This window comes from Anastrepha obliqua, chromosome 4 (genome assembly GCF_027943255.1).
Source record: "Anastrepha obliqua isolate idAnaObli1 chromosome 4, idAnaObli1_1.0, whole genome shotgun sequence".
NCBI lineage: Eukaryota > Metazoa > Arthropoda > Insecta > Diptera > Tephritidae > Anastrepha > Anastrepha obliqua.
In genome coordinates this window covers 26763612-26782000 of record NC_072895.1, presented here as the reverse complement: position 1 = coordinate 26782000, position 18389 = coordinate 26763612, and the positions used below count along the sequence as shown (strand labels likewise).

Below are 18389 nucleotides of genomic sequence, written 5' to 3'. Positions count from 1 at the left end.
ATTTGTACAGATGTATCAATTTTTTTCACAAATCTTTATGTAAACCAACTTTTAGACCAAATTAAATTACATCTCATTACTGAAAGCGCAAGTAATTATGGTAAGCTGGCAAATTAGCTTTCCAAAGGGGGTAAAACGTGAATACATTTGATTAAACACATACATACATACATATGTGGAGATGTATAACTAAAGTGAGATTTGTTATCACTTGACTTGTGTTTGGCGTTTCCATTTCTGCATGCAACTAAGCAACGCCATAAATGTTGACTCATTTTGTGTCTGCTACCTAATCTACTCTCACGTGATATGAGTAAGCAATAAATATAAAGGGTGTTTAGATGGCTAAGAAGGATTGTTAAGATGGCTCAGTTAGGCTTTTGTTAGACGGCTGTCATTTGAAAATATTGCGGACTTGACATGGAAAATTAAATGGGCGCAATTCTATAACTGAAATGATGAGGACTTTGTGGAATGCGAACACGACGATGTGAATCGGCTGTCAAAGGGAATCTTCAATTAGAAGGTTCAAAAATCGATATTCGTTGATTTAATCTTTATCCTATACACTTATGGCAAAATATGTATCCAACGTTATAGGTAGAAGTTAGTCTGAGGTGTAATATTTCTGAAGATAAAATCCTGAATGCAGAAAGGCCCGAAGTAAATGTTTGAGGGCTTCGCAGGCTTTCAAGTGTGTTCTCTCCATTTTTGATCTCTACGATTTTTATCAACGGTTGAATATAATTTGAAAAAATTTTAAAGCTAAACTATTTTTCTTTCTAAAAGCTTAAATTTTAAAAAGTTTTGAGCTCTGCTTTTAGAAGGTTGGACTCTGGCGGCAATCTCTCAAGGGACCTGGGAGCGTTTTTGGAGAGTTAACACCGTATTTTTGCGAGCTTAGGCGGCCGCCGTGGCCGAATGAGTTGGTGCGTGACTACGATTCGGAATTCAGAGAGTGAACGTCGGTTCGAATCTCGGTGAAAGATAAAAAAATTAAGAAAAAGTTTTTTCTAATAGCGGTCGCCCCTCGGCAGGCAATGGCAAACCTCCGAGTGTATATGAAAAAGCTCCTCATAAAAAATATCTGCCGTTCGGAGGCGGCTTGAAACTGTAGGTCCCTCCATTTGTGGAACAACATCAAGACGCACACCACAAATAGGAGGAGGAGCTCGGCCAAACGCGCCAATTATTTTTTTTTTTTTTGGATATGAAAAAATTTTAAAGCTAAACTATTTTTCTTTCTAAAAGCTTACTACTTTTTTTGCGCAAGAAATACAAATTTTAAGAATTTTTGAGCTTTGCTTTTAGAAGGTTGGCCTTTGGCGGCAATCTCTCAAGGGGCATGGTCGCATTTCTGGACAGTTAAGACCGTATTTTTGTGAACTTAGCACAGATTTCTCTTTCCACAAACTGGAGTTTGAGGGTCATACCAGGGCAATCTTCCCAAGTAGGCAGGATTGGATACCTGATACTGATACCTCTGCCTTCACGGACGGCTCCAAGAAGAAATCGGGATTCGGAGCAGAGATTTTCTGTAGATCAGCCAATTTATCTATTTCCTTAAAACTGCCGAATATTCCTAGTGTTCTTCAGGCAGAAGTCTTAGCCATCCTGCAGGCATGCAAAATGCTTGAGGAAGGCGGGAGCGAGAGAGATACCAATACTATTTTCGATAGTAAAGCTGCGATCAAGGCTCTGACAATGCCATGGTGCAGATCCAAGTTGGTCAACTGCTGTAAGGAAGATATCAAATCTCTTGGGTGTGCAGGTAACATCTCTCTGATCTGGGTTCCAGGACAAAGAAAAATAGGGGAAATGAGATTACTGATAAGCTTCCCAGGAAGAGGACTGAATTGGTTTCAGAGACTTCCTACCCGGTCATCGACATCCCCCTGACTGTTGTTAAAAGGAAATTGCACAACATATTTCTCAGAAAGGCGCAAAACAGATGGAGTTCAATTTCTTCATGTGCTATTTCGACAGCCCTTTGCCCCAGTACAATAGACGGAGGGTGCAGATAGTTCTGAGGACTCAACGCCATTCAATATCCAAACTCGTAGCTGGGTTTACCGGCCATTGGACGATCGGCACACACGTGGAAAAGTTAGGTTTACCATTTAACTCCCATTGCAGAAGCTGTGTGGAACTTTCAGAGTAAAAGACTGTTGAGCACTTTCTCTGTAAATGTGTGGGGTTCTCAGACAGACGATTAAGGTCACTCTGTGCCCCTTCTTTCGATTGCCAGGGGCAATGCACCAATTTAAACTCCATCAAACGTCTCCATTACATCAACACCTCTGGCTGGCTGTAGATATCTGCCTGTTGGAGGTCTTATAATGGTAACAAAACGTTGCTTTAGTGCTACTTAGGGAATGTCAGAGTGGCATTTCAAGCATTTCTGCGACCATGGCTCATACTGCAACAAAGCCATGTAATAATTTTTCTGGGTATATAGTATTATGGCCCCTTGAGTTTCAGTACAAAAAAGTACTAGTTTCGATTAACTAAAAAATACTTTGATTTTGACAAATCTTTTAAGTGCGTTCTTGAATTTTTTATGTGGAAAAAAGTTTAGCACCGTCAATAAAAGGAGTCGCAAAAAATTAATGGTATTTGATTTAAAACTTCCTAGATAAATTCTGGTTCAAAATTTGAAAATTTTGATGAAGTTTTGAAACATTTTTAAAAAAAATTTGAAGAAAGTTTAAAATTTTCTGTTATATGTTTTTTGTTGTATTTTTAGTATGAACTATATTTGTAGAAAAGAATATTATAGTAGTGTGCTTATAATATTGCATCGAGACATAGAGCTATGAGAAGAATCCGTTTTGTGAGAAACGATAGAAAGAAGTACGATAGTAACGCAAAAACCGGAGAGCGATAAAAAATTTAGCCATCAGCGTACCAAAATGTCATCGAAAGTTGCGCCAGAAGGTCCAATGCCATACGTGGTAGCCATTTAACCGACATTTTTGTAATGAGGCACCCTTTATTTATTCATTGTGTGCGTCAGTATACGAGTGTAAATATGTGCATTTGTCAGTAGACTTACCTGGAAAACTGATTTCTCTGCTGGGGTAAATGATTTGGCCGCGCAGTGGCAGAAATACAAACGGGATTTTCTCGGATGATGAACCACTCACAAATGGCGAAAGAGAGCATTCTACAAATGGAAATCAAAACGAAACTTATTAACGCATATGTAGTGGTAAGTAGCAATGATTTGTGTAAATGAAAGATGTACAGTTGTGTGTAATGATTTTAAATTAATTGAATAAGTAAAAATATAATTCGTTTTTGCAGAGAAAACTTCTTTGGAACTAAAATGTCAAATGTGTGTAAAAAACTATACAGATACGTCGCGACCATAATATTAACTATTTATTTTTATTTACTCATTAATCTAACAAAATTAAGAACAGGCGTTTAAGCGATTAACTGAAAACTAAAATACAAATTTTAGAATATTTATGATTAAGAAGTATAGTTCAATTAAATTATCAACGTCAGAAATCGTTGAATAGAGAAAAGTACAAGGTGAAGTCCAAAATAAACAAGACTGGTGTCATGAATAGGTTTTTGATGGCGCCATCATTTTAATGAGTTAGTGCGTTGGAAGTTGCATCCCGTGCTGACTTCCAGAGAAAGCTTCGTGACATTCGGTTCAGGAGAAGCGAATTTATTGCGTTTAAAGTGTCAGTATGTTTGTGTCAACGGTACAAAAATGAGTTTCAAACAAAGAGCTAATATCAAATTTCCTTTTAAAATCGGTAAAACTTTTACCGAAACATTTGAATTGAGGAAACAAGTTTATGGCGATGATTGTCTATCTCGTGCAAGAGTTCATGAGTGGCTTACATGTTTTAGAGATGGTTGTGAAGACATAAATGACAATGAACACACGGGCCGCCGCCCAGAATTAGTAATCACCGAAAAGTCCATCGAAATTGTTCGTACATTTTTGAAAAATGAACCGAAATGATCGTTGAAATTCATAGAATCGGAGTTGAATATCTCCAAAACATCGACTCATCACATTTTAACTGATCATTTGGGCTTACGAAAGTTCCGTGCACGTTTATTCCACACAAGTTAACTGAAGACCAAAAATTGCCCAGAATTTAACATTCAAAATACCTCATTAAAGCGGCGGGAAAAGACGAGAACTTCCTTTACAACATTGTAACTGGTGATGACACGTGGTGTTTTCCACATGAACCTGAAAATAAGCGTCAAAGTGCCGAATGGAAGGCCCAGATGAGCCACCACCCAAAAAATCTCGTTTGGAGAAGTCAAAAATCAAGTCGATGCTCGTTTGTTTTTAGGATTCTAAAGGAATTGTCCACAAGGAGTTCGTGCCAACGAGCCAAACCGTCAATGCAATTTTCTATCTTGGCGTTTTGTAGCGTTTGTTGAATCGCATTCGCTGAATCCGCCCTGAATACCGCGACGGAGGAAGCTGGCGTTTATTGCATGATAGTGCACCATTTCAGCGATCCACTTTTGTGACTGAATTTTTTGGCTAGAAGTCGCATTTTCAGCATCAATCACGCACCATGTTCGCTTGATATGGCTCTCTGTGACTTCTACCTATTCGGAAAATCGCATTTGGTCATGAAAGGAAAACATTTTGCGTCCGAAGAGGCCATCCAAAGGGCTTGTACCGACATCCTGAAGGGCATCCCGTTCAATGAACTGAAACACTCTTTCGAAAAGCTTTGAGATCACGCAAAACAGTGTATCGAGGCCAGAGGAGACTATTTTGAATAAATAAACTCGAAGTTATCGGAACAAAGCTCCTGTCATTTCTATATGAGTTCAGTTTTGCTTAATTTGGATTTCACCTTGTATATACGAGTACAAGTAAAAATAGAATTTTAACGAAATTAATAATTAATCATTATTAAGAATAAAATATTAATTGATAATTAAATATTATTTTGATTAGTTACATAGAAAGTAATTTTTATTTGCATTTGAAATATCTGTTAGCCCCAGAAAGGTTCAACGAAGAGATAATTACGTCAGACGGCGTTCTAACGAGTGGCGCTTTGGTACTAAAAGCACTAATAAAGGCAACGCGAAAAATCTTAAAGGAACAAAATTTTCTGCAAGGTACATTAAAGTGTATTTTTTCTAGAAGAGCTGGGCCATAAATTTTGCCTTTAACGAGATCAAAGATAAATGATACTGCCTGGAGTGTACTTCTGTCACTTTATGGGAATGGACTAATCAATCAACAGCGAGATTCTTGGGAAGGTTTCAGGTCTGAAAAATGGTGTGAATGTGGTGCGAAACGCACAAAAGCCTCTCCACTAAGTGCGTGATAAAATTGAGCCTTGAATCAATGAAAATCCCTAAATTTTTAATCACATCAGACGGCGCAAGATATGTACAATTAATAGATAAGGGTATAAGGGAGTTTTGAAGCTTAGAAAATATGATTTTATGATATTTTTCAATATTAACAAATATGCGATTCATAAGGTTCCAGTATAATACTTAGTCCTGCCATAAGTTCAGTTATAAGTTAAGTTCCTTATAGATATGGAATTATAATCATTTTTTTAATTTAGTTTTATTTAATCAGTTAAATATTAAAAAAAAAACACTTTCATTCGAAATGATCGCCATTTGCTTTTACAAAAGTCTTCAAAAGATTAGGCCATTCAGCTATTGCAGCACGTACGGTTTCCAGAGATATTGACGTCACTGCTCGAACCAATGATTGTTTGAGACTCTCCAAATTTCTGTGAGCTCTTCGACAGGCCCTGTTTTCCAATTCTGACGACAAACTGTAGTTCAATGAATTCAGATATGGACTTCCAAACGGCCTAATTTCTGAGGCTATGCACCCCGGAATATTGTTTTTTAGCCACTGCTGGGTGGTTTTTGCCTTATGAGCTGGAGCAGTATCTTGATGGAAGATCTAACGCTCTCCATTGAAAAGCGTACTGCTTAACTACTTCAACACACCTTCTATGATATTCTCTTGGTACACTTTTGCCCCGGTCTTAACCTCTTTTTCGCAGAAATGAAGAGATGTAACACCTTTACAAGACATTCCCCACCAAACCATTAGGGAGGAAAATTATTAATCTTTAACCATCCCTCAACTACATCATCGTCTGAAAGAACAACTGAACCGAAGTCAAATGTAGAAGACAATTTCCTCGAGAAATTTTGGCGCATGGCTGCCAAATGTTCTTCCTGAAGATTTTCTTCAGACACGAAAAGAAATCGGCAAATAGGTTCGCTGCATCACTGACAGAGGAAGCAGTAACGCTCTTATAAAAACCAGTATTCCAAAGGCAGGATGAGTGCTGTTAAAACAGATTTTAAAGAAATCAAAAAAATTCCAAGTCTAGAATTAAAGGAATATGGTGAACATTAATCGGCGATATTGAAGAAGCAGGTGACAAAACTAATGTTGTCGCTTACAAGAATCAAATCTAACCTCCGGCTCGTACTACGAGGGGTGCCTTATATATGTCGGGATTAGAGAACAAAAACAAATTTTAATCATCGAAAATTACTATATTGTTTTTCAAAATATTCTCCATGAAGATCTATACATTTTTGCATGCGTTTGAACCAATTGTCGAAGCACTTTTGCCACTCTGAATGAGGTACCTCCAAACATGCATTCTGAATGCCGCAACCGCTTCTTCAGGTGTCGAAAAACGTTGACCTCTCAGTTTGTTTTTTACGTACGGGAATAAAAAGAAGTCATTCGGTACCAAGTCAGGACTATACGGCGGATGCCCCATTAATTCGATGTTTTGGGTGCTCAAAAATGCAGTTGTTTGAGCCGATGTGTGAGAGCTCGCATTGTCCTGGTGATGAGTGATCCGTCTTTAGCGATTGGTTTTCCTAATTTCTTGGAAGACAACTGGCAAACAAATGGTTGTGTACCACTCAGAATTTACTGTTCTACGTTGTTCTAGTGGTACGGTTGCGACATGTCCAGTTTTTCCGAAAAAACAGGCGACCATTTGCTTGGAAGTGCTTCGTGCGCGAACAACTTTTGTTGGATTTGGCTCATCTTGAAACATCCCTACAGTCGACTGGTCGACTGCTGTTTACTTTCGGGCTCATACGCGTAAATCCATGATTAATCACCTGTCACGATGTCATAGACGTGTTTCGAAGCCCCGCGATCGTATTTTTTGAGCATTTCCTTCGACCAATCGACACGAGCCTTTTTTTGAGCGAATGGGATCCAACGCGAACAAATTTTTTTGACAGTCAAATGTTTATGCAATATTGAATGTATGCTGGTCCCACTAATGCCTAAGATTGTCTCAATCTCACGATAGTTCACATGACGATCTTGCAATATCAGTTCGCGCACAGCATCAATGGTTTTCGGAAAAACAACGGATTTTGGACGACCTTCACGAAATTCGTCTTGGAGTGAACTACGACCACGATTGAATTCACCATACCATCGATAAACACTGGTCCTTGATGGAGCTTCATCGCCAAAAAATGAATTAAGTTCATCCATGCAATGTTGCTGAGTTAATCCACGTCGAAAGTTGTAAAAAATAATTGCACGAAAATGTTCACGATTTAGTTCCATTTTTGGACCGAGATGAATCTTTTAAGTTACTGTAAACAACACAAATAGCGCTGGTATTTCAAAACGTTCTGAGTACGTAAAAGCCAAAAAATGTCAAACTTTGCGATACAGCTGTCAGTTGCCAGATTGCAACACCAGGGTTGCCAAATCCTGACATATATAAGGCACCTCTCGTATTAAACAAAATAATATTTCCGCCTATTTGTGGCGTGCGTCTTGATGTTGTTCCCGAAATAGAGGAACCTACAGGTTTTAAACCGACTTCAAACGGCAAATGGTTTTCATGAGGAACTTTTTCATGGCAGCAATACACCCGGAGGTTTGCCATTGCCTGCCGAGATTCCGTAGAATTATTCATAATAATAATAAAAGTACTTTAGCATAATAAAAAATATTGAATAATAAAAAAAAAATATTTTCTTTTTAATTATTTTTAAAAAAGTAGAGGCCATATTAGAAAGCATATTAAAAAGGGGGTGTATTGAATTATAACCTCTGGTGTTTATTTATCGGGCACTGCGGCTTTAACACACATTTAGCTGCGCTCTCTTGCAATGTTTTTTATTGTCATAAATTTATTCATAATATCCCATACAAAGCGCGCACATTTGGACATTTGCACGTGTTTTTTTCCATTTCTTGCGCTGCGTAGTTTATTATTGTTTTTGTCCCTTTGTATTGTAGATTTTATATTTTATTGCGGCCACACCATCCTCATTTCTGTTTTTTTAGTTTTCCATTTTGTTTTGATGCTGCCAAGCAACAGTGAAAGTTGTTTAGCCTGCCGCGTTGTGTTTGCGCAGTCAGCCTGTTAGGCAAAGCCACCAGCAAAACGTCTTTGTACCCACACACAAAAGTTTGTTTATTTGCAATTACAGCTGCTGATGACGAAGCGTTTTAATAAATTTCAAGCCTACATATAAAAAGCCAAAGAAAATTGTTCATATGTATTTGGATGCGCGTATCAAGAAAAAAAAAAAAAATAAATAAAAATTAATTTCTGAGTTTGCAAGCATCACTCTGCTGTCAGTACATATTTTTATTTTATATTCTTGCAATAAATATTTTTTTATAAAAATTTTTAATTTTATGTCTTTATTGGCACTCTGCCTATCCAAGCTATTCAGTCAGCCTCATGAAAGTGTAGTTGATGTTGTGCAAACACGAAAATATTAGTGAGAAAGTTCTTACCTAAACACTATAAATATATATACACATGGCCTATAAAGTCTGTGTTCACCTTAAAAATATTTTTTGATTGCTTTAAATTATGAAAAACCATCTACATCCATCCACTGCTGAATTGATATGGGGATGAGAAAAAAGGGATTTAGGTTGAAGAACTGCCTCAGTCTACCCCAAAAGGCACATTAAGGAACCTCAAGCCGCCAAACACGGACATTTGCAAAGAAAATGTTCAACGGCCCCTTCTCTGCAGTATTCCTACAGCTTCTACAATGTGGTTTGTGCGGTAGTCCAAGCTTTTCCGCATGAGTTCCGATCACACAGCGACCGGTGTACACTGCTATGAGTTTGAAAGTTATGGAAATTGAATGGCGTTCGATACCCAGCACAAAGTGTTTTTGGCTTCAATCTGGCTTCTTGCGCTTTTTTAAGAAAGAAATTGTTCAGTTTCTCTTTAACCCTCCGTTGGGCACCCGGGTTTGGCCAGATTGGCTTTTTCGTCATTGGACGTGAATTTAACGTATTTTTATTATAGCTAACGGCCTTGAGCTGCCATTTGAAATGGATCCTCGAACAGGATCGAAAAAGGCCAGACCCGGGTGGCGTCTAACGGAGGGTTAATAAAACTCAAGGGGGCATCGATGTCTGAGATGGGGACAACTGATATCAGTTCTTTCGACCCCTTCCTGGCAGGTTCATCGACAATTTCATTTCCCTCTATGTTCCTTATGCCCTGGAATACAGATTGGATAAATGTTTTCTGCATGTTCGAGACATTTGATCTTACACGAATTGACCAGAGGAGAGCTGCAACATGGCGATGATAGAGTTTAGTTCGCAGCTTAGCTAGCGGAAAAGATATTTATATCTCCCTCCCATTAGCAAGTATTTAGCCCGACTGCAGGATTGCGAAGACCTCTGCTTGAAAAACACTACTAGTTTTCGGTTTCCACCTTGAATTCGTCGCTGAAAACGTAGGCTCTTATATCCGTACAAACTCTCCTCTCCTTCCAAACCAGCCTATTTGGAAAGATAGCTCTAGCACAACCTTCAAACCCCAGCTTGCAGATGGCGAGATCTATGCAAAGTACAAAGAAGGAAGAAAAAATCTGCTGCAAAATGCTACCATGTCTTTCAGAAGTTTGCTTTCATAGGCTAAGCTCCTTCAACCTGATAGCGCTCGGTGCGGCAATGGGTTGAACTTGAAGATCAATGGGAAGTAAGCGCAATCCTCTGCATTCTCTCTAATTTAGTGGTGTTATAGCCTTTCCGAAGAGCTACCCACCAAACTAGGCAGCCAGCTGTAAAAATTGGCAGAACCTTTTCTTTGTACATCCAAAGCACGACCTGTGGATAGCGACTCCATTTCTTGCCGAACAAAGATTTACAGGCGAAGAAAACTGGGCTGACCTTCTTGACATATAAATAAAGGAGCCAAAGTTTTTATTTAAAATTTTACGGAGATTTTTAGCTCAATGAGTTTTGGTATAAAAAAGTGCAACTTTCAAGTTTCTGAATTGGATTTGCATTGAATTTTGAAACTTGTCCAGTCTTGAGTGTGTTTCCAGGACGTTTGTTTTTTAATTGTATGCGATCCAACATCTTTTTTCTACAGGGTGATCATGCAAAATCTTATTGGTGCTCTTCATACTAACGCCAAGGGATGCCTTGATCTATTGGTAGACAACAATTGATTTTGGACGAACCTCCGGAAAATTTGTGAAAATTTATCACACGAAATGTCCACTTTTTTGACGAGTATTTTTCACACATCAAAATTTACTGAATTCGTTTATAGTAAAATGTGTTCAATTTTAAAAACGAAACGTCAGTTCACACCTAGCATAGAAAGAAAAAAATGAACTGCGACAAACTAAAAAAACAGTTCGTGTAACGTAGTACATATAACAGAATTGAAACTTTCGAGGCAGACAAAGAAAGAGGGAGAGATCCGAGAGAGAATGAGACAGAGAGAGAGAGAAGGAATATATATCTAAATAAATTGACAACAACAAATAGACAAAATTTACAAAAAACGGAGAAGGGTCGGCCGCTGTAGGTAAACGCCGGACACAAACCGTGGCAACAACGCGCACTACTCCGAGCGCTTATCACCCGCACAAACGCAGCAATTCCAGGACCGCAGCAACGGCACAAATTACCGCAAGGCAATACCAATAAATCCGACGCCGGAATGGATAGCACTTTATAGTACGCACAAGCACTAGCCAGGAAACGGAAATAAGCGCCAAAAACGCCAAAAAAATTCAGACCAAATAACGCCTCAAACAGTAGGCACCAAGGAAATATAACGCCGAAAAGTAGGCAACAAAAATATATTTCCTACAAGACTGCACCAACAAACAAGCGCCAAAAAGTAGGCAGTGTTATTTCTCACTAGAAATTAGCAACCACAAGGAAAAACCCATGAAAAATAGCATAAAATGTAAGATGTAAAATATATTATAAAGTAGCTCTCTCTCTCCTTTTCCTCCACATTATATCTTTTTTCTCTCTGGCGGAACGAAAATGTCCAAAACGTTGCGTGGCCTTGAAATTTTATTTTCCATTCTCGCTCGTCCATCGACGCCTAAGAAGTTTCACTTCAAAAGTAACAGAATGAGACAAATATCAAATCATCAATTTTTTCCGACTCGATTAAATGCATGTCGGGGTGAAAGTACTCAGTCCACCCCACGACCTTCGTGCTGACAGACGATACGCTTTTTTGTATTCACTTACATGCAAGTAAAGATACCTCTTAATATTTTCCATTTCTACTCCATACTTCAACAAAAAATAGTATAGTGCGTACTCACTTTCGTATAAATGAAATAAACTCGGAAAGCAGTAAAAAGTTATTAAAATTGTTTTCATTTTATAAGCAAATACATTTAGCTTTTATTCGCCTGCAAAACTCACACCCGTCGATGACATTTGCTATTCGTTTATGTGTATCTTTTACAACCAAATACTGTTCAAAAAGTAACGCGGAGTTGTCAGTAAAATGAAATTTTTAAATTTATTTTTTGGTACTTAGTTTCTTTAGTCCCTACAAAGTAGGTTTCAAGGTAAGTGAAATATATATCCCAACGTTTCTCTCGTTCCTCAAAATGCTTCAAAAAACCTTTCTGAGAATCCATCGTTTGCAAATTATTTTTTATTGTCTCGATTGTCTCAAAGCGAATTCCGCGAAGTGGCGATTTGAACTGGCAGAACTCGAAAAGAGGCAAACACTGGCACGCACACTTTTTAGGTGTTCGGTCGAGCTCCACATTCTATTTCTGGCATGCATCTTGTACCACAAATGGAGGGACCAACAGTTTTAAGCCAACTCCGAACGGCAAATTTTGTTTTTCATGAATGTGATTTTCCATAGCAGAAATACTCTTGGAGGTTTGTCATTGCCTGTCGAGGAGCGACCGCTATTAGAAAGAACTTTTTCTAATATTTGATGTTCATACACCGAGATTCGAACCTCTGTGCTTCCGAATGTCAGTCACGCATCTACCCATTCGGCTACGGCGGCCGCTCATGAGACTTAGTCAGCTCAATACGAAGCTTTCGGAGTAGTTGGCTCTAATGAGAACGTGGTTCACTTTGAAGATGTGGTGTCATTGATAGAATAAAAGTAATTAAACTGGATGGGGCTAGTTAGCGCTGTTAAAAGGGCAGCGTACTCATGATAATATAAAACTTGCTAACTCTGCTGTCGCAGTTAGAAAACGAGAGCCACGATATCTGAATCTTAACTTCCCAACAGCAGGAAAACTCAGGTGTACTTATAAGTACTGAGGTGATTCATCTCATCCTCCATACAGCTACAAGAAAAAAAGCTTAGAAACTATAGTATATTAGGTTAACTTCGTACAGATATCTCTAACAGCAAACTGGAGTTCGAGGGTCTTGCCAGGGCAATCTTCACAAGTAGACACGATTGGAACGAAGGGAAAATCTGCATCGAAGCTGATACCTCTGTCTGCACTGACGGTCCAAGATGGAATCGGGAGACGGAGCAGAGGTTTTATCTTCTAAATCAGCAATTTATCTATTTCCTTAAAATTGCCGAATACTGCTAATGTTTGTGAGGCAGAAGTCTTTGCGATCCAGCAGGCATGCAAAATGAATAGGGTACGCGGGGCGAGAGATATATCAACATGTTTTTGGTAGTCACGACGCCATGCTTCATATCCAATCTGTTCAACTTCTGTGAGGAGATAAAATGTCTTGGTTGTGCAGGTAACACTTCTCTGATCTGGGTTCCAGGACATAGGAACATAGAGGGAAATGAAATTGTTAACGAGCTTGCCAGGAAAGAGTCAACTGAATTGGTCTCAGAGGTCTTCTATCTAGACATCGGCACCCCCTTGATTTAAAGCGGAATTGCGCAACTTATTTCTCAGAAAAGCAGAAAAAGATGGAGCTCCATGTTTTTGAGTTGAGTTATTTCAAAAACCGCTTGGTTCCAGTACAACATACGCAGGACGCAGATAGTTCTGATGACTCCGCACCATTCAATTTCCAAACTCCTAGCTACGTTTGCCGGTCATTGAACGATCGGCACACACGTGGAAAAGTTAAGGTTAGCATTCAGCTCCCTTTCCAGAAGCTGTGGAAACCTTTCAGAGAAGGAGACTGTTGCGCATTTTCTCTGTAAATGTTCGCGTTTGGCAGCTCAAAAATTAAGTTCACTGGGTGCTCTTTTCATCGACAGCTAGGGGCAGTGCGCCAACCTAAGTCCCATCAATCTTCTCCATTATAACAACAGTTCTGGCTGGCTGCTGATACCTGCCTGTTGGAGGTCTCATAATATTATAGTATCAAAACGGCGTTTTAGTGCTACTTGAGGAGTGTCAGACTGGTACTTCAACCATTCACCTGCCTACCTCAATTCATATTCATTAATAAAAATTCTCAAACAATGTTTTGTTTTAGCGCTTCATCTGAAAATTAAATCTAAAAAAAAAATTTACGAACTTTTTCAAAGTTTTGCATTTTTCCTTGCATCCAGGTTTTGGTATTCTATAAATATAACGAATCATGATTCAATGATAAAAGGTTTGCTCAGTAGACAGCTTTCTCGTTCTCTATTGACAAATCGGCTCCTTTAGCAAGACACTGGGTTGCTAGCTCTAGAAATTTTGACTAAAAGTGGAGTAGTGGAGGTAAAATTTGTAAAAAATACATTTCATTTTCAAAATGGTCTGCTTACGAGCAACAACTCGCTAAAGAGTTCTCAACGGTATGTTTAGGACTATGGTAGTATGACATGGACATTGGATAGTCCCGACGCGATCGATAACATTGCATACCTCATTATAAAAAATTTTAGTTGACGGAACTTATTTCCAATGAGCCCATCTTGCCATGGAGGGATGAAGTGTCCAGAGCACAGTACCAGCATAATAAAGCTTCTCATAAAAAACCATCTACCGGAATCGGTTTAAAACTGTAGGTCTTTCCATTTGTCGAACCCGCGCTACAAATAGGAGGAGGATTTCGGCCAAACACTTAACAGAATTGTACATGCCAATCATTTATTTTTAACAAAGTAGTTTCATATTGGCGAAATTTCGTAACTTCGCGATCAGTTTTAAATTTAAAAATTAATTCACAAAATAAAATTTTGAATTAAGTGAAATAATTTCTTGTTTTAATGTTAGACTTGGCAATTTCCGCTAATAAATTCTATTTTTACCTTTATTTACATTCAAATATTAATTAAAATTTATTTTTTAAACCGTTTGTAGTTTGCTTCCATTTAAGTAAAAAAATTCTTTTTTGCTACCATTTTTACCAAAAAGGATTTAGTTTGTTCCCCTTTATTCACCTTCATAAATACATACAATCTTTTGTAAGGGAAAAATTTTGTCAAAAATCGAATGTCACTAAAGCCTACAACTTCATTGCTTTTGGTACTTTTTGCACATAAGCTTATGAGCTTCTCAAATACATACACACACATATGCACTCATATTTGCTTGAAGTTTTCATCAGCTCATTACTCGTCTCATTGTTCAGTACACTGACTATTACTTTGCTGTTGTTTTTGCAGTTACCGCATGTTTCTCACACTGAAAAAATTTGCTTTTTATTTACACTATACTTTCATATATTTGTTGTTTATTCATTTGTTTGTACGCTCGTTTGTGTCTGTGAAAGCCACGTGCACGGGGGGCGCACAATGAGCGGCAACTATGAAATTTATGGCATCTTTGTGGCGAATTATGACAACAAGAAGCCGCGTCACTATGCCTTTACTTTTGCTACACTATTTTCTCCATATTTTCTATAGTAACCAGTTGCAAAAAAAAAGAAAAATGACAGCAAAAACGAATTGATAGAAAAAAGCGAATTGATAGAAAAAACGCAGTAGCAGAAGCTTACAATAAGTGAGCAAAGAAAAGTAAGCAGAAAAACCTTTCAGTCAAACCACAAAGTTGAGATCTGCCAGCGTATCGCCACGCTGTCGCTATCGCAGATAAAACCACAACAACGACAACAACAGCAATGACAAAGCATCTTTCTGCGCCTGGCAATTGAAAATGCATATCAAGTGGCGATTATGTTCGTGCCAGTTGCCATACATTGTCATTATTTTGTAGTTGCCGTTGTTGTTAGTGTTGTTCGCTGTTGGGAAGATGAGATAATACTAGTGATGTGGTGATTGGCCTGGGTAGAGCTGTGCTGTGGCATGCGCTGTGGCATGTACGACTATGTGTTTGAGGTGTTCTTTGCTTCTTCTCCGAGCTGTCATAAAGTTGGCAGCAATTTAAACTGTAACAACACCAACAACAACAACGGCAGTAACATTAGTGTTACCGCTTCCGCGTGTGTTGTCAGTCAAATTTGTCAAGCGCTCATCCATCGCTTGACAGCGGCAATTTTGCGCCATGCCGTTGGTGGCATGCAATGCAATAAATATTCAGCGAAAGTGCACCACCAAAGTACGCCAGCAGGCAGACAAAAGACTTTGGCTGCGAACTCGTTGTGAATTGGCGACATTTCTGAATTTGCATACTTAAAGTTTTACTTTATATCACCATTAAAATGGATGATGGCTGAAAAGTGGGGAATGATGACGAAGTCATTCGAAAGCAAGTGAGGTGGAGAGTAATTCGCTATGGGAAATGTTTGTGAAATATGAAATTATGTAAGTTTTCGAAATGGTGCAACGTAAACGCATTTTGCGAAGTTGTTAGCCACACATTTTACTTTCGTTATTGCGATAACTTTATTAGTTTGGTGCTAAATGCAAAACGTAGCGAAAGTGAACAAAAGGAGCTCTTTGAGTGATAGTTTGTTATTATATTTTTCATTTTTTTATATTTTATAAATGTTTACATTAAGGGGATAGATACTTGTAAAATTTCGGAAAAAAAATTTTTTTTTTCATAAAATGTTAATATAATCCTTTAAGAATATGTCCAAAAAATTTTAGAACGTAAATTGGAGTAATTCTTATATTACAGATCGTCAACCTTGACAACTCTATTCTCTGCGTTCGAGCGCTAGGGGAGGAATTTTCATGTATTCAAACTTTAGACGCGTTTTTCTCAAAACTATGTTTTTCGAATTGGCGTACACGATATCTCGAAAAGTTATTGACCGATCTCCCTGAAATATTACACACATCTTTTTTATGATATTACTTTCTATGTGAATATAAGTTTTCGAAAATTTTTCGAAAAAAAATTTTTTCGAAGCAAAAATAGTAGGAAAATGCGCCACAAAATTAATTTTTTTTAAGCATTTTATTCAGCGAATTTTTTTTTTCATTTTTGTTTAATTCATATAGAAATTATGACATTAATAAATAAAAAAATTTTTGGTTTTTTGTATTCAGGTCACTGACGCCGATGCTACAATGCCCGCCCATTGAGAAGCCCCACTGCGACCTTCCTGGAAGAATTGAGTGTACATCCGCCATTTTAAATGATTAAAAAAAAATAAATTGTATAGTATTTTAATGTATATGTAAATAAACTGTATGCCAATTTTGCAAAAAATATATTGGTTTCATCATTTTAAATAATTTTAATGAAAATCAGGGAAAATATGGCCGTTTACAGGTATCTGTCCCTTAAAATTTAATTATAATTTAAAATTTTTTTTGTATTCAATTTATTGTCAAGAAAATAGAAAAAAACAAAAAAAAAACGACTTGGTGCAAAATTAATCACTTAATTTTATTTCTGAATAACTTTTTAGTTAAGAAATAATTTTGAGTGAGTGAAATCTTTATTTGATTTTGATCCTTATGCTTCCAATTGCTTGACTTTTTGTGCATTGAAGCTGCGTACTTCAAATATATATTAACGCACGACGTCATTGGCAAAAGATATAAATCTTGCGATAGGGTCAATTTGGGCTTATACTACGCAGCGCTAGCGCTGGAGGTTTTCGACAGCAATAAATGATTAATATTTATTTTATTATTTATTATTAATTTATGGCCCGGAGCTGGGCCATTTAAGAACGGTTATTACATATATGAAGGACCTAAAAACCATCTATAAAGTATGACCTTCTCGAATGTAGACCACCGCTGCGTAATTATCTTTACTGTGTCTACACTCTCACTCCAACTCCTGGATGCCCTCGCAAAATGTGAGGCTGGTATCACTGCAGAATCAAGGATGTGACGGATAGGTCTTGGCTAAAAGCAACTTGCAGCACGTGACTTGGATTAAAGTTAATAGGATTGTGGGGAATTTATTATTATTTTTATTTATTCATTTTAAAATCAAATGTTCTTACTACAAAAATATGGTTATCAAATAGTTTAGTTAAATTACAGCACACAGTTTTATTGAGCAGAAAAGCATAGTTGAGATGTGTACAATCATGTAATGTTCAGTATAATTCGTGATTTCATTGAGTACTTGAAGAGATCGAACAATAAAATCATTGCTGGTATTACAAGTTCTGAATCTATTCAAATGGAAGGGATATTTGTTACGTAAAGTGCGGTGACCAGAGCAGTGACCAAAAAGTAAATCATTTCTAAAAGGGATCAGGAACAGTCAATTTCTCCTTGAAAATATTAAACAAAAAAGACAGCGACAAAACCGGTATTCTACTTTCTAGTTGCTTAAGACTAATTAGAAGTATCCGGATCAAATGATGGGACAGGATCAGAGAAATTCAGGAAGGAGAGTGCATACTGAAGATATACTTTCTGTACGCGATAAATTCTGTTGAGAGAAAATTGGTGGCAAAATCTCCAAATAAATTCGGCACATTATAATGTAGATCGAACAAAAGCACTAAACAACAACTTAAGAGTGTAAAAGTCTGCAAAGTTTGAGCTATTTATTCTTATCAAGCCAAGAACAAAGTACGCTTTAGATAGAAAAAGTTAGTTTAGCTTAACCCGGCTGGCATTAAGCCAGGCATAGACCTTTTCGACCCTAGCGATACCAGATGGATACTGACCTCTATTAAGATTTAAAGTAGACATCACGTGGGATGTCAACGCTTTTAAGAAATCTAAGTAGTACTGGAAGATGCATTTTAGAGATATTATCCAGACTCTCATTCTATAGAGCTGCCAGGCATTTCAAGCGCGTTTTTGATAATGCCATACAAAGACACAGAAGATGCTCTAAAATTT

General features: G+C 37.6%; 1 protein-coding gene across 1 annotated transcript in view; it reads right to left on the bottom strand.

Annotated features, from left to right (window-relative positions):
* LOC129244062 (uncharacterized) overlaps nucleotides 1-18389 on the bottom strand; it is a 68816-nt gene that overhangs the window by 12721 nt on the left and 37706 nt on the right. The window contains exon 4 of the mRNA XM_054881675.1: nucleotides 3056-3166. Within this exon, the coding sequence (XP_054737650.1) occupies nucleotides 3056-3166 (111 nt within the window). The remainder of the gene's footprint in view (nucleotides 1-3055; nucleotides 3167-18389) is intronic.